We start from the raw sequence: 16,285 nt of genomic DNA on the forward strand, positions 1-16,285 counted from the left end.
GGGATGTGTAGTCAATGGTTGTCAAATTGTATAAAAGATATATAACTTACCTAAAGTGATGTTTTTATGAATGACCTCTCTGTATATGGACGCAATTTATACGTCAATGTATTGCTTCGTAGTTAGACTAGATACAATAAATTAACATTTAGAAATGTTAATCACACTTCTGTCAACCACAAGTCAACGTTTCTACTTAAGTCCACAAAAATCACCCATGGTTGCTATAATATAAACGGATTACTTTAAAATAAAAATCATAAGTATGAAACTATACTATTGTTTTAAATCATAAGTATTGAAATAGATATCATACACGAAAGAAAAAACGACAAGGCCCACTGGTGGCCGAGCCGGGAATCGAACCCGGGTCTTCAGCTTACGCAGCTAACGTCATTACCACTAGGCCACCCGCCCGCCGTGTGGTACCCGACGAAATTTCTCTAGTGTATGTTATCTCTGATAGGCACATTTTGACCACCTCGTATATGAATCTTTAAGGCCCTTTTGCACCAACCACTTAACTCAGGGTTAGTGGGCTGTCAACTGTCAAATTCCATGTAAAATGGTGGGTTAACCCTCAGGTTAACCCTCCATATTCGTTGGTGCAAGTGGCACTTAGAGGATTAGGGTATAGCGAGAGAGATGGCGGGTTCGATTCCCGGCTCAGCCACCAGGAGGCCTTGTCGTTCTTACTTTCGTGCGTGATATCTATTTCAATGCATAAGTATGAAAACGGTTATGACTTTATTTTCAAGTAAGTAATTTTTGCTGATAAACTTTTTTTTCGGCATTCAATTTTGTAAGGTATGCTCCCAGCTGAAGATCAGCGCTGATGAAGAGGCACCAAAGAAAATACGTCCGTTCCATTCCATACAAGATTTATTAGCAGAGAGCTAAAATATAACCTACCCACAATCAGTCGGCGCCTAATTACTAAACTACACACATTTGTCACAAATTTATTTCAAAAATACTTAAGTCATTATCAGTTTGCCGTTAATATTTGTGGGATATTAAATTGGACCAGGAGTGATATTTAAAAAAAACTATACATTTATAACTTTTTGAATTTTGGAATTCGGTTAAAAAATCCGGCCAAATGAGAATCTATTTTCGCACAATTGTAAAACTAAATTATCTTTACTAGTTACCTCCAAAATACTAAATGAAATGACATCTATTGCGACTTAAGTAGTTTGCATAAATTAGTAACCCAATTCACCTAGAGATGGCGCTGTACTTTGGGCTACTTAGTACATCGTTTTCTGAAGATTTTGGGTTCATGGGGTCGGAACGGGTATGAACTAACTTAATTTGTGGTGAATAGGGCCAAAACCGACTTTTGAACGTCGATAGCAGTTTTTTTATATGTGCCATGCTCATTTTTTACACAAAAAATCTTCCAGCGGTGTGAACTTCGGGTTGTCTTTGAAAATATGTCGTTTTATTTAGTAATTTTCGCTCACCCTAACGTTGGGGTGAATAGGGTCGGGAAGGGGGTGAATAGGGAAAAGTGCTAGGGTTGACTTTTTTGGATTACGAACAAAACCTGACCTGTTACGAGCATATTATATTTATTTTATCAAAAAATAAGGAACTAATATGTTATGAGTAGTCGGTAATGTATTAATAAAATAAATTTATCGAAATCTAGACATATGATAACCCTAAACCAACCTTTATAGTTATATGGTGCTCTGACGCAGTGAACAAGTAAGTATGGTCGTGGGCAGTGCGGATAACGTGTCAAAATATAAGCATAGTTTGTTGCTATTTTTCATGTTTAAATAACTTCTAAACTAACGTAGTGGGTATTAAAGTAAAAGGTTCACAGTGAATATTAGCTTGCCAGACATGTGTTTAGCTATACCATTGTATTGAGTGTTGTATCATAAAGTCAAACTAGGCATTTATTACTAATTATTTACTATGTGGGGTGTCTTTGATCACTTGCATGGGGTAACATTGACCATAATGACACATAGTTGATTATTGTCTGATTATGTCACGGTACTTGTTGAGACTGATAATTTGATCTCTTCTTGTGATAAATATTGAAACAATTGCAAATAAAGTTGGTTTTTCGAAGATGGTAATTTTTATTTTTAATCAAAGTAACCCCAAAATAGCGTTAAAGAGTTGTAATATTTGACTCTGCGAACCGTTTTTTATCTTTTCTTGAGATAAAATACTTTTGTAAGGGATTACATTCGATTACCATTAAAAAAATACATAGGGTATCAAAGTAATCCCAATGTCAGTTTAAGTTTGATAACATCGTTTTTTTTTTGCGTACATTATTTTGTTACCTTTCTAGATTTTTAGCAGGAAAAGACTAAAAAAGTTGATGGTCCCATTTTTTTCTTTCTTTGTTACGTTATATTGACCAATTATGGAATTTATACTTTGCTAATTTCTACATTTAATGGGTAAAAATAGAGAAGTTTAAATTCCCAAATTGGTCAATGTAACCCCAGTTTACGGCAGACACCGTGAACCTTTTCTAATAATTCTCTTTTTATTTGAAAGAAAAATCGTTACGATACTAAAATATGCAATCTGAGATAAAAAAATGCTTTTCATATAGTTACAAACTTAGTTCAGAATTTTTTTCTGTAAAACTTTTATAAATTGTTCTACCTATCAAGTTCAAAATAATTTTCCTAGAAAGTCTTAATAAAGTTCTGCTTTTGAGATTTTTTCATATTTGAGAAAACAGCCCTTATTGCCTGAAATACGGCGACATTGATATTTGCTTTTTCGTATTTTGATGGTATTTTGACTGCACTGTTGTATTTTTTGCCATGCTAATTTGAACCTTATCTCTGAGCGATGTTTTTTAATTTTCAGTCACGTCACAGATGTTTATGACATAACATCTAGGTATTTAGCCATTTAAAAGAAACTACAAGTGGCCTTACAGACGTGGCGACTGCAACTGGTACAGGGCCTAAGCCATAATTTAAAATTATATTGATTTTTATATGTATTTGCGTTTTATTTAATGCTAAGTATGAGTTTCAACATTTTCAACTCAAGAAACTGAAATTAAGAGAAGAGACTAGGAAATTGGGTAAGATCAAGAGTCTGGTGCAGATAGCGATGGCGGTATTGGATATGATAAGATATGCGTCGATATTCCCTGTCTTCCTTTGGGTCTCTGACTTGACTGCTGCTAGCTGTACTCTATTCATTAGGTTTTTATTTTATACACATGCTTTATTTTTGTATAAACAAAATGGTAAAAAACCTAACGACCAAAAAGAATAAAGAAAATATCTGATAGTCTTTAAATACAACCCGCATATACGTAATGCACAGCTCAGGCCTCTGAAGACCTGCAGGGCAATCATGGTCGCGCGATAAATGATAAAACATCGGGCCGTCCCTATCGCACTTACAAATAAAGCGATAGGGCTGATGTTTTATCATTTAGCACGCGACCATAATTGTTTGCCTGGAGGTATCGGCCTTCACACACGTCTTTGAAAAATGTTTGCGGGGATAGGCAGGCTGACGATTTTTAATCTAAGTATAGAAAAGTAACGCAAAATGAAGTGCAAAGTAATTTGAAATATACCTAGGTAAACAATCAACTGAGTAAGGAACGTTATCTACATATTTAGGTAAATTAAAGTCACATGAGACATGGACAGAGAAGGAAAGCTAGATGACGCATATTTTTTCTCTGTCTTCTTGTATGCTACCTTTTTTACAGTTTTAATTTCTCAAAGGAGGTCAGTAGTTGACTACGAACTCAAAATAACACTCTTGAAAAAAATTAAGGGTCACTGACCTTTCACAGTAAATTGAGGTAGTGTGAGTGAAGGGTGTTTGTGTGTGTAATGGGGTAATTTGACAGATTCTGAAAATTCTCCCTGCTCTACCCCCTCTTAATGAATCTGTTCAATTTCAAGTATTTTTTAATTTTATTGTTACCTTTCAATGTAACTCTAACATCACTGTGGTCCTCAAATTGCACAGAATTTTTAATATCTAAAGTTTCTATTATTGGAGAGGACACTGTACTATCAAGAACTAAATCTACATCAAAACTATTTAATTCAGCAAAAATACTCATATTATTGTCAGCGGGCACGGGGTTGCCGGAGCAATACTTGCAAATATGTTTTGATTCCGACTCCTCCAGTTGCTGTTGCAAGTCCCGGACGCGTTGTAACGCCAGCTCGTGTATATCCTGGCATTGCTGGAACCGGTTGACAATGGCCTGCAGTTCATCGCGCTGCCCTTGCAAGTCTTCATACTCAACGTCTTGGTTGGCGAGTTGATTTTTTAGTGTTGTGTTTGTTCTTACAACACGCTCAATCTCCTGTTCACTCTCTTCTTGTTCTTGAAGGAGCTTTTTGTTCAGCTCGTTGGCTGTTTTGAGCTCCTTCTGTAATTGTTGCATTTTGGCAATCAGGACGTCCCTCCTTGTAGTCATCTTGGTAGGTTGTTCTGAAGACATATTTGTAATTTGAGACAATATAGCCAATAAAATATATGTATAGGCAGTGAGAATTTGTAATTATTAACTTAATACTTGCACTTGATACACTATTCAATAATAACAATATGACTTTAATGAGGAAATCAAAATTTACTAATCTTAATTCCTAGTGTATGATAACATGTAATAACACATATCAAGCTAAGAAATATGGGCCAAATTGTCAAAACTGAGGTTGAAAAAGTTAAGTTAGTAATAATACTTGATCCTCTTTGTTCATAGTAATTCCATATTAGCATATCGTTTTGACAGTTCTTAAAAAGAAGCTGATTTGACTAGTAGGAAACTAGCCTATAGCCGGTGAGCCGTTTTCAAATTTTTTTTGTGCCAAGATTTGGTTGACCGTCTATATATTATTATAACTATTACTTTTCAGCCTTCGGCACATCCAAAGAGGAGATGCTAGTGATCGAAGAGTGCAGCAACTCTCGCGCTGTCACCCTCCTCATGAGGGGAGGCAACAGAATGATCGTCGAAGAGGCGAAGCGTTCCGTACACGACGCTCTATGCATCGTCCGCAGTCTAGTGCAGGTGAGAGATATGACAGGTAGATGATAGACAGGGACAGGTAGACGATAGACTAGAACCGTTAGAGGATGGACAAGGACAGATAGATGATAGTTTAAGAGTGTAGAAACAGCAGTCACCGTCCTCATGAGGGGAGGCAACAGAATGATCGTTGAAGAAGCGAAGCGTTCCGTACACGACGCTCTATGCATCGTCCGCAGTCTAGTGCAGGTGAGAGATATAACAGGTAGATGATAGACAGGGCTGTAGGTAGAGGATAGACTAGGATAGGTAAATGATAGACTAGGACAGAAAGATGATAATTTAAGAGTGTAGAAACAGCAGTCACCGTCCTCATGAGGGGAGGCAACAGAATGATCGTTGAAGAGGCTAAACGTTCCGTACACGACGCTCTATGCATCGTCCGCAGTCTAGTGCAGGTGAGCTATATGACAGGTAGATGATGGACAGGGACGGGTAGACGATAGACCTTAGAGGATAGACAAGGACAGGTAGATGATAGTTTAAGAGTGTAACAGCAGTTACTGTCCTTATGAGGGGAGGCAACAGAATGATCGTTGAAGAGGCGAAACGTTCCGTACATGACGCTCTATGTATCGTCCGCAGTCTAGTGCAGGTGAGAGATATGACAGGTAGATGATAGACAGGGACGGGTAGACGATAGACTAGAACCGTTAGAGGATGGACAAGGACAGATAGATGATAGTTTAAGAGTGTAGAAACAGCAGTCACCGTCCTCATGAGGGGAGGCAACAGAATGATCGTTGAAGAGGCGAAACGTTCCGTACATGACGCTCTATGTATCGTCCGCAGTCTAGTGCAGGTGAGCGATATGACAGGTAGATGATAGACAGGGACAGGTAGACGATAGACTAAATCAGTTAGAGGATAGACAAGGACAGGTAGATTATAGTTTAAGAGTGTAGAAACAGCCAGTTACCCATGAGGGGAGGCAACAGAATGATCGTTGAAAAGAAGAAACGTTCCATACACGACGCTCTATGCATCGTCCGCAGTCCAGTGCAGGTGAGAGATATGCATAGCTGGGCACCGTTAATCAAATAGTTAACTTCGTTAATCGCTAATCCGTTACTAAAAAAGTTAACTTCGTTAATCGTTAAAGCGATACATTTCGTCAAATTTAACGTAAGTTAAAGTTAATCGTTAATCCGTTAACACGTGAAAAAATTGAACTTTTCTTTAAATATTTAGTTGCATCAGTATCCACTATAACGTATTACATTTCTGTAAAAGGCCGAAGTACAGCTAGCCTATTGAACTCTAGGCTGCACGTGGAAGGCAGTGATCGCCTGAGCTACTGCCAAGAGCTGTGTCAGGAAAGATGCTGGCGGTGACGGGACTGTTGTGGCACTTTGGGCGGTAGAGGCTAGGGAAGCGAATGTGGTCGTAAATAAGGCTCGAATTTGCTGCCCTATCACTACAACAGTCGCCATGGTAAAGCTTAGGATTCACCGAATCAAAAGTCAGTAAAAGCAAATCCACGTGAATAATACTTTTTTAGGTAATATTTCGGACTTTTAGCAATCGACCGATGTCGATTATGATTATGATATGATTTGCCGTACTTCGGGCTTTTATAGTAGCGTTCAGAACGTGTTTTTCGCAGCGCAGATGGCGCCTGTGCCCTACTAGATTATCGATTAACGGACTCGGAGAAATTTAACGGAAGTTAACGGGTCCGTTAACATTTTTTCAAGTTAACTTAAAAGTTAATCCGTTAATCGAAATGTTAACTTCGTTAATTAACGATTAACGGATTAACGAGTTAATGCCCAGCTATGGAGATATGACAGGTAGATGATAGACAGGGACAGGTAGACGATAGACTAAATCAGTTAGAGGATAGACAAGGACAGGTAGATTATAGTTTAAGAGTGTAGAAACAGCCAGTTACCCATGAGGGGAGGCAACAGAATGATCGTTGAAAAGAAGAAACGTTCCATACACGACGCTCTATGCATCGTCCGCAGTCCAGTGCAGGTGAGAGATATGACAGGTAGATGATAGACAGGGACAGGTAGACGATAGACTAGAACAGTTAGAGGATAGACAAGGACAGGTAGATGATAGTTTAAGAGTGTAGAAACAGCCAGTTACCCATGAGGGGAGGCAACAGAATGATCGTTGAAAAGAAGAAACGTTCCATACACGACGCTCTATGCATCGTCCGCAGTCCAGTGCAGGTGAGAGATATGACAGGTAGATGATAGACAGGGACAGGTAGACGATAGACTAAAACAGTTAGAGGATAGACAAGGACAGATAGATGATAGTTTAAGAGTGTAGAAACAGCCAGTTACCCATGAGGGGAGGCAACATAATGATCGTCGAAGAAGCAAAGTGTACATGACGCTCTATGTATCGTCCGTAGTTTAGTACAGGTAAAATCAATCGAATTACTCAATATTTATTCGTGATAAACTTAAAACTTAAATTATAATACAACAGGTATGACTAAAACTACAAGATTTGAATGAATTGGTAAGTTTACCACAAAATGGTCCCTCCTCAGCGCAATGCTGACCCGGAAGTTGGTGCTGATCTTTCGACGAGACCATTTGTAAGAGGCGTCAGGTAGCCGATAGACTAGGAGTACTAGGACAGGTAGAGGATAGACTTGTACATCATCATCATCATTGGCCACAGCATCTTTCCAGATGATAGTTGCAGCACTTGCAGCGACTAAATAAGAGCTAGGTATTCTGAATAGGCAGTCTAGCCTACATCGGTTATGACGGCTGTACAAGCCAATGGCGGATCGGCATTTTCTGCCGCATCGATCACAAATGTGCCTCGACTTGTACAATATGTGCAGTAACATCGTATACTGTCTTAAATTCCTAATTGAGTTTTTGACCTTGGAAAATACAACAAATTCCATTCTGCAAGCACACATGCTTGCCATTGGCACATCTCGGACAGTGGCGATAAGAATATGGGCCAAATTGTCAAAACTGAGGTTGAAAAGTTTTAAGCTTGTGTCGAGAGATGGCAGTCTATGCACTGTGATTACATACTTTACTTTGACCACACCTCGGACACTGGCGTTCAAATCAAAGTGGCGCGTTCCTAACACACAGTCTAAACTCGTGTAGGTGAACGCGCACCATGCTTCTATGAGTGAGATATGACAGGTCGACTGGTCGCGTTTTTGACAGGCGGTAACTGAGGTAACCGAGAGGGGGTAGGCGGCACTTTCAGCGGGGAGCGGGAGTGGCCATACTGTACGATAGTACTCTTTATTATAACTGTGCCATTAGAGTTGGTCAAAATTAGTCGCGACGATCGGGTAGTCGAGTGGTAAGGACGTTTGTTGCATAAGTTAATAAACTAGGCAGGTCACTTCCGGTCCATAGAATGCAAGTAACTTGGAATAATGTGTTTCTTCAAGAAAACTTGGAAATAGATATATTTAGCGGTTATATACAAAGTTTAAAATGCCGCATACTCGTGAAAAGTATAGTTCTTGAAGTAAATAAGTAGTTTTTTTTTATTGCATGCATTGCTAAATTGTAATTACTAGGTATAAGATAATTATAGTTTGTAATATATTTTAGCTAGCTGTAGTAGTGTAAAAGCCTCTAACTGTTTGAGTGTTGCTGCACGCTGCACTGTTATCGGTGCATAAATATTAGGGGTGTCCTCTATTGTCACATTATATTCAAAATCAAAAAAAAAATCAAAAAGCATTTATTTCATAAACCAATTTACAACATAACACTCGCAGGTTGAGACTTCCTAGTAAGTATTTATAATACCTGTGACAGGAAGCCCCGCTCTTCCTCAATTTTCAACTACATTTATTTGTACACAGTTAAAGATTTGAGATGTGAGTGTGTGTGTGTGTGTGTGTGTGTGTGTGTGTGTGTGTGTGTGTGTGTGTGTGTGTGTGAGTGTGTGTGTGTTCGCGTGTCTTTTTCTACTCATCACCCTATTAACATTTCTGTTTCATCATATGTTATGTTTTGTATCCACTTCACTACGGTTTTTTTACAGTCATACCAAGCTAAGAGGTAAATATTAATTTTGTCATTTATTATATTATATAGGTGTACTGATAATGCCTGATACTGTCTTTTTCCAAATTTAGATTTACAGTACACTGGCGGGATAACACTTTTTTTACGTCTTCGTGATAACACCGTCACATCAATTTTTTTACTTTTGTGGACTCGTAGTACAGCCGCTATAACATATAACTTTCTCATAGTTAGCTGTTCACTGATTTCATAAAGTTGTTGTGTTGGGTAGCGATATGGTTTTTGGTGCATGACTTTTAGTAGGCATCTTTGACTCCGTTCAACTTCTAAGAATTTACATTTACTTGCACCACCCCAGACTGAGATACAGTAATTCATAACGGACTGTGCTAGAGCCACATAGTTGTGACAGGAGCGATTTGGTAGTAATATGTCTCAGTTTTTTGAAGATCCATATCAATTTTCTAATCCTAGTACTGACATAATCAATTTGTGGATGCCAAGACAATCGCTGATCCAATATAACACCAAGGTATTTTGTTGATTCGAGTTTAGTAATCTGTGTGCAAGTATTCGTACAATCGTTAGGGACATTTGTGCAGTTATGAATCACTACATTTAGATCACCTCTTGGCTGAGAACTTTTATACTTAGAGAAGCATATGTAACAAGTTTTAGCTGTGTTTAGTGTAAGAAGATTATTTCTCAGCCAAGAGGATATTGTTTGAATTGTTTATGTACTGTTGGTGTGTCTTTTTAATAAATAAAGTTGATGATCCGGCCAACCCGGGTTCGCTCAGCGGTGTACTATTTCAGTTTATGAATAGTCGTCTTTTAATTTTCAGGACTCCCGTGTGGTCTACGGCGGAGGCGCAGCCGAGATCTCGTGCTCGCTGGCCGTCGCTCGCGCCGCCGAGAGCATCTCCTCTCTAGACCAGTACTCGTACCGCGGCTTCGCTGACGCGTTGGAAGCCATCCCCCTCGCACTGGCTGAGAACAGGTGAGACATTATACATCTACCGAGATCTCGAGCCGTATATCGATATCTCGTGTTTCCTGTAGAGATCTAGTTTCGCCAACCGAGATCTCGTGTCGCTTACCGATATCTCGTGTCATATACCGAGATATTGTATCGTTTACCGAGATCTCGCTTCGCCAACCGAGATCTCGTGTCTCCTACCGAGATCTCGTCTAATACACCGAGATCTCGTGCCGTACACTCGTCTACCGAGATACGCTCCCTGATCGTCGCTCTCGCCGCCGAGAGTATCTCTCTAGACCAGTACTCATAGATTAAGGCAAAGTTATTGGATAATAATGATGTATATTTGTCCACAGCGGCCTGTCTCCGATCGACGCGCTGTCTGAAGTGAAGGCGCGACAGGTGGCCGACAAGAACGCCAACCTCGGCATCGACTGCATGGGCAAGGGTATGTATTATATGTATACTAGCTTTTGCCCGCGGCTTCGCGCGCGTTAAATTCGAAAATTGCGGAATACTCCATACAGACGTACACCCCCCATTGTAGGGAAGTGGGGGGTTAGAACGAGACAAAAAGTAGCCTATGTCACTCTCCATCCCTTCAAATATCTTCACTTAAAAAATTACGTCATATCGTCGCTCCGTTTTGCCGTGAAAAACGGACAAACAGCACACACGCTTTCCCATTTATAATTTTAGTAAGCATAACCAAGATGACAGAATCTAAGTGCTATGAGCTATCACTCTCACTAGCCAATATGGGAGATTATTTGTCAAAACGATTGTCATTTTGGCTAGACCCCTGTCTTATTTTTCATTAGTGATACTCTAATGATAAAAAGAGTTCAATTTATTTTGTTCTCATCTTTAAACAAAGAAATACCAACTCTATTTTCTACTCTGTATGATCAAATGGCAAATACAGTCTTCCATCAATTTCTACCGTCTGAAAAACTAACTCAGATATAAGTAATGCTTTTTAAGGATAAGTTCAGTTTTCTCACGAAATTACACTCCCATTTATTTACATACATACATACAATCACGCCTGTATCCCATGAAGGGGTAGGCAGAGCACATGAAACTACTCAAGTTTCAGTGCCACTCTTGGCAAATAAGGGGTTGACAGAAAACGAAATTGTGACATTGCAGTGACAGGTTGCCAGCCTCTCGCCTACGCCACAATTTAACCCATCTATTTAATTTTATAATATTCTAATCCTGAACATTTCAGGTTCAAACGACATGAAGGCAATGAACGTGATCGAGTCCCTCCACTCGAAGAAGCAGCAGATCGCGCTCGCCACGCAGCTCGTCAAGATGATCCTCAAGATCGACGACGTCAGGTCCCCGGCTGACTCCATCCAGTAATCCCACTTCTGAACCTACTGGTTGGAACCTAGTGGTACTCCACTAGGATTACAAGCCGATCCCACTTCTGACCCGCTAGGAAAGATGATCCCACTTCTGAATTAATAGGATTACAAGTTGATCCCACTTCTGATCACAGAAGATTAGAAGCGAATCCCACTTCTGCACCAATAGAAGTACAGGCCTATCCCACTTCTGAATCAATAGGATCTTATTCAGATCCCACTTCTGAACGAATTAAAAGCTACTAGTATTACAAGAGCTTTGTTGATGAGTCACCATCTCGTCTTGATTTTAAACCGTGTAACACTCCTCTCAGAGTGGTTTTGGTCGTTATATAACTTTTATTCTGATACATTTTACAAGTAAAATATTTATTGGTGCTCAATACAACTGTGGGATCAGTTCAGAAGTAAAACTATGTGGGATATAATTGCTACTAACTGGTTTCTTCCATGGTTCTATGTAGTCATGATTTATATTCAATGTTTAAATACTCGCAGCGTTGCGTAAAAATCGTTATATTTTGTACGATCCTCAGAACTGTTAGCGAGTTTACAATTTAGAACCATTCAGAACGCTAGATTCATCTTGTAATGTTGCCTTTCTGTATTAATATTTTTATATTGGTAATACATATATATTTGCTGGTCAATTGTTTTAAATTTTCATGTTTTTAGAGTTGTATAATGGACATTACACTCCATTTTACCGTTGTTTTATAACGTGAAGATTTTGAAAGTTTTTCTCGGGGTAAATATATGTTCTAGCAGTGTTATAATGCCTCATTATACAACAAGTATTTGGTGTTTCATGACACTTACCAAACATGTCTCAATTCACTAATTCGTATTTTAGGTTATTCGAGTTCATTATGCTAGTTTAAGTTATTAATGCATTTTATTGAACGGGGTACGTGCGTATCTCAAGCCTTATTGCACTAATAAAAATAATTAAATATTAAACCATCTTTTATTGAAGTCGACGCCAAGATATCAAAATTTATGCCATTTTTAATCAAAAGGGTACTTATTGTTTGAGGGTATTTTCATAATAGCTTCAATATGAAATCGATCTTATCGACAACCGACAATTTAGTATCTTTCGATTAAAAACGTCATATTTTAAAGTTATGAATTTACCCCTGGCAGGTTGAAATGCAGCGATCCGACTTTAAAATCATACGGAATCGGTATAAGGGTAATTTCATAACTTTAGTGATTTCCACTGTAGTCTCCTTCTGATACACAGTATCAGGAATTGTCCAGAACTCCGGATTTAAATCCTCACTAAATTAGCAACTTGTGTAAATATACTTGTTAAATAGCAGAGCGTATATTGAAGATGCACAATCTTTAGGATTTCTGAAGCTCTCCAAGAGAAGAAATATGTCTGCCACCACAGCAGATATTCAAGACCAATTACTCGTTTGTCCTAATACTCATTTCTCCATCTTGGATATTCTCTAGGTATTTCTCCAGCCACTAAAGACTCTACTCTCTCCATGATACCTTTGGTGCTTGCTGTAGCTTCTATCAGACGATAATCTATACGGTTCATGTCTATCTCTTTCTCTATCTGTTCTACTTCTATTAACACTCACTGTGTAACTTTTATGTAACTCTTTAGCGACTCCTGGCATCTGAGGATTGTCTCGATCAGCTCCTATATTTACACTAGCGTCTTGGATTAATTTTTCTGCATAAGTAACGGTAGATTGAGGTTCTGAATTTATAAAGTTTAGACCAGGTGGAATGCCTGCTTGAAAGCTTTCAGGTTCTTGGATAATCCAAGAGCTATATCCACCCTCTTCATCATCATCAGGGCTTACAGACATATCACTCAATTCTGCATCTGGACTATCTTCTTGAGAAGTTGCTCCTGATCTATTGCCACCAGATGTTTCACCCTGATTGTATGTTCCATTATTCAGGGTCAATCCATCTTGATCTGCTACAGATAGGTCTACTACACCACTTGTGGCTGGTAGAAGATGTGATCCGCCTGCCTTGACTCTAAAAGTTACCATCTTAAAGCCAAGAGCGGCTTCAAGATTCTGGGCATTCAGGATGTCAAGTGACTTATCATCAATTAGGAAGGTTACTATCCTGCTTTTATCCTTATCTACTCTCTCGTGAAGCACCTGCCAGTGGCCAGTGTTGAGACCTTTGTTCTGTGCTTTGAGGAGATCTAAAGCCTCTTGGACTGAGGATGCTTCTGATTCTGGGATCCTAGCGACAACCCGAGGTGGATTAGGTAATTGCTCTTCTGGTACGATAGAAAGTTGTGCTCCGGGCCAAGGCTCTACATATTTCACTTCTCCCTCAAGCCAATTTTTACTGCGCTGGTCAACACAAGTAACTTGGATCCAGCCTTCCTTATGTGTAAAGCTGAGGAACTCTGGCCCGCCACCGTTCGTGAACTGCTTAGTTATAGCTAAGAGAAGATGACGGTGTACCAGTTTCATTTGGTCTGGTTTCATGTGTTCCTTGTTTTGAATTCCGACGCGTAACAGTGTACTTTGGGGGTTAAGATTCTGCTGTCCACTGGTATTTGTGGTTGCAGATCCCTGACTATTGGTAGTAACTATTGGCTTAGGCAAAAGGTACAGTGCTAAATTTTTCTTCTTTTTGGGGGGGACCAAGTCAATCATTGAGGGATATTGTTTTACTATTTCAGGCCAAGACAGTGAACATAATTTTTTGGCTTTCGTTTTGGAGACGCCATGAGTTACAAGCTTGTTGAATTTTCTTTTTGCATTCTGTGATAGTAGTCCATTGGTCTGTATCTTTGCAGGGAACATTGCAAATGGTATTTTATTACTTTTTGTCTTAGTGTAGTTATTTGTAGTACTATTTGATATACATTTTACTTCACGTTCTGTGATTGATTGATTGGTAGATTTAGTAGAACTTGGTACTGATGTTGAAGAAACATTTGCCTGTATATGATGAGGTGTTGTAAGCGTTGGGTGTGCTGTAGACCGATTTTGATTCTGTAATAGGTTAGTATTATTACGCTTCCATGCCTCAGTACTATTGGCCCCATTTTTTGTGTCATTTCCTTGTTTAGGATGAGAAACAGTGGGAGTTGAAGATATCATAGGCATAGACCAATCTTGCCTTGGATACTTTTGACTTTGTGTCAATGCTGTAGTATTGGATCCAGTTTTCAGCCCTAAACCGTTTGCTTGTGTCCATGAATGGTTAGCTGGCTTGTATGAAGAGTGCTGTGAACAAACACAACATTTAATTTAATTGAATATATTGTCAAGTGTATATCTATTCCAATATCGACGGCAAGTAACAGCTCTGGAGCGAGCGTCTCTAGGCTAAAGTATCAGAGGAGCTGTCTGTTTTTGCAAACATGTGGTAGGTATAAAAAAAATACAAGAAAGAAAAAAGCAAAGTTCACCGGTGGACAAACCCGGAAAAAAAATTATTTGATTCATTTTCTAGTCGAAAATCCATACTAATATTATAAATGGGAAAGTGTGTGTGTGTCTGTTTCTTTGTCCATCTTTCACGGCAAAATTTAATTTTAAGTGGAGATATTTGAAGGGATGGAGAGTAACATAGGCTACTTTTTGTCCCTTTCTAACGCGAGCGAAGCTGCGGGCTTTTGCTAGTTGTACATATTTGTGTATTATTAAAAGGTTGACATGCTTTTCATATTGAATTTAATACAAGAACCACTAAAGTTGAACCACAACAGCGCAAATCTTAAGGGAAACTTTATAACCTTTGAGTTAATGAGGTTTCTCTAAAAGATAAGTCGGGCCCAGGAGGGATTTTACTCTGATTATTATCCTTAAAATTACAATTATTTGAATAAAAAGAATATAAACATACCCCATAATGACCGAGTTTTGCCTGATTTTGTAACTCCGGAAGGAGGGTTCCGCTCGGGAAAGATTCAGGTACTCGGGACATACCTCCCTAGATATTACTTTTGTTGCAAAATACACCAAATTGCGATTTTTAGTAGAATATTAAACGAAACAAACTTTGGCAACTTCTCTGATATATATGGCACGACATAGGTGACATTGACAGAAAAAATATTAAGATTGTTTGAGATATAAAACAAAACGATCAGGATGAAAACGTTAACAATTAAAATCTTATAATAGACGGTCAACCAAATCTTTGATTAAAAAAAGCGCCAAATCAAGAAAAATAGGATTCACCAGTCCCCGCCCTTTTTAACCCCCGACGCAAAAACGAAGGGGTGTTATAAGTTTGACGTGTCTGTCTGTGGCATCGTAGCTCCCGAACGGATGAACCCATAGAACCGATTTGGATTTACTTTTTTTGTCTGAGAGCTGAGTAAGTCGGGAGTGTTCTTAGCCATGTTTCATGAAAATCGGTCCACTACGTCGTGGTTGGGGGTTTTAAAAAAAAAAAAATTTTGTGGTTAGCTTATTTTAAATCTATAAAAGAGCTTGTCACCGAAGTGAACATGTAACCATGATGAAGTTCCTTAAATAGGCTCAATCCAACGCTGGTAGGCGCCAGGCGGTTAATATACATACCACCACCTGTTACTATAGTCTCTCAAGAACTTTGAGTTACTAGAAAAAGCGGCAAACTTAAAACAGAACTTTTTCGTTCCATACAAAATTTTAATTACTACTTGTAGTTTACATGGATCAGCCTAAAATAGTCACCCATAGACAGGCACACTGGTGGTAAAGTAACAGTGCAGTGCTGTAGGTAAGTAGGTACCTACAGTACAGAGCAGAGAGAATAGAGGTAATAATCTCCATAGTACAGAGGAAAGAGACGTAGTCCTCAATAGTAAGAGAGACGCGCAGGCAGTACTGCGTAAAAAATCGAAACTGGAGAATCCTAAGTCCATCACCGGCGACCTGACCCCAATGCAAAGGGA

At 38.9% G+C, this 16,285-nt stretch overlaps 2 protein-coding genes across 2 annotated transcripts in view; one reads left to right on the top strand and one right to left on the bottom strand.

The window, feature by feature from the left end:
- LOC125238609 (T-complex protein 1 subunit epsilon) overlaps window positions 1-12,360 on the top strand; it is a 38,268-nt gene extending 25,908 nt beyond the window's left edge. The window contains exons 7-10 of the mRNA XM_048145965.1: window positions 4,890-5,044; window positions 9,888-10,042; window positions 10,381-10,472; window positions 11,259-12,360. Of these exons, the coding sequence (XP_048001922.1) occupies window positions 4,890-5,044; window positions 9,888-10,042; window positions 10,381-10,472; window positions 11,259-11,395 (539 nt within the window). The 3' untranslated portion in view covers window positions 11,396-12,360. The remainder of the gene's footprint in view (window positions 1-4,889; window positions 5,045-9,887; window positions 10,043-10,380; window positions 10,473-11,258) is intronic.
- Window positions 12,361-12,508: 148 nt separating this feature from the next.
- Window positions 12,509-15,418, bottom strand: LOC125238608. Its single transcript, XM_048145964.1, has 2 exons — window positions 15,247-15,418; window positions 12,509-14,624 (listed from the first exon to the last, which is right to left on the bottom strand). The coding sequence occupies exons 1-2, from the start codon at window positions 15,325-15,327 to the stop codon at window positions 12,861-12,863; spliced, it is 1,845 nt and encodes a 614-aa protein (XP_048001921.1). The 5' UTR covers window positions 15,328-15,418; the 3' UTR covers window positions 12,509-12,860.
- Between the last annotated feature and the right edge of the window lie 867 nt (window positions 15,419-16,285).

This window comes from Leguminivora glycinivorella, chromosome 24 (genome assembly GCF_023078275.1).
Source record: "Leguminivora glycinivorella isolate SPB_JAAS2020 chromosome 24, LegGlyc_1.1, whole genome shotgun sequence".
Lineage (NCBI taxonomy): Eukaryota > Metazoa > Arthropoda > Insecta > Lepidoptera > Tortricidae > Leguminivora > Leguminivora glycinivorella.

What these genes read in the sequence shown, in the direction of transcription:
- LOC125238608 (XM_048145964.1), bottom strand. Translation starts at nt 15,327, where the DNA reads ATGTCCCGAGTACCTGAATCTTTCCCGAGCGGAACCCTCCTTCCGGAG. An exon ending in CAAAACTCGGTCATTATGGG is followed by an intron (nt 14,625 to 15,246) that starts GTATGTTTATAT and finishes GTTTGTTCACAG; the next exon opens with CACTCTTCATACAAGCCAGC.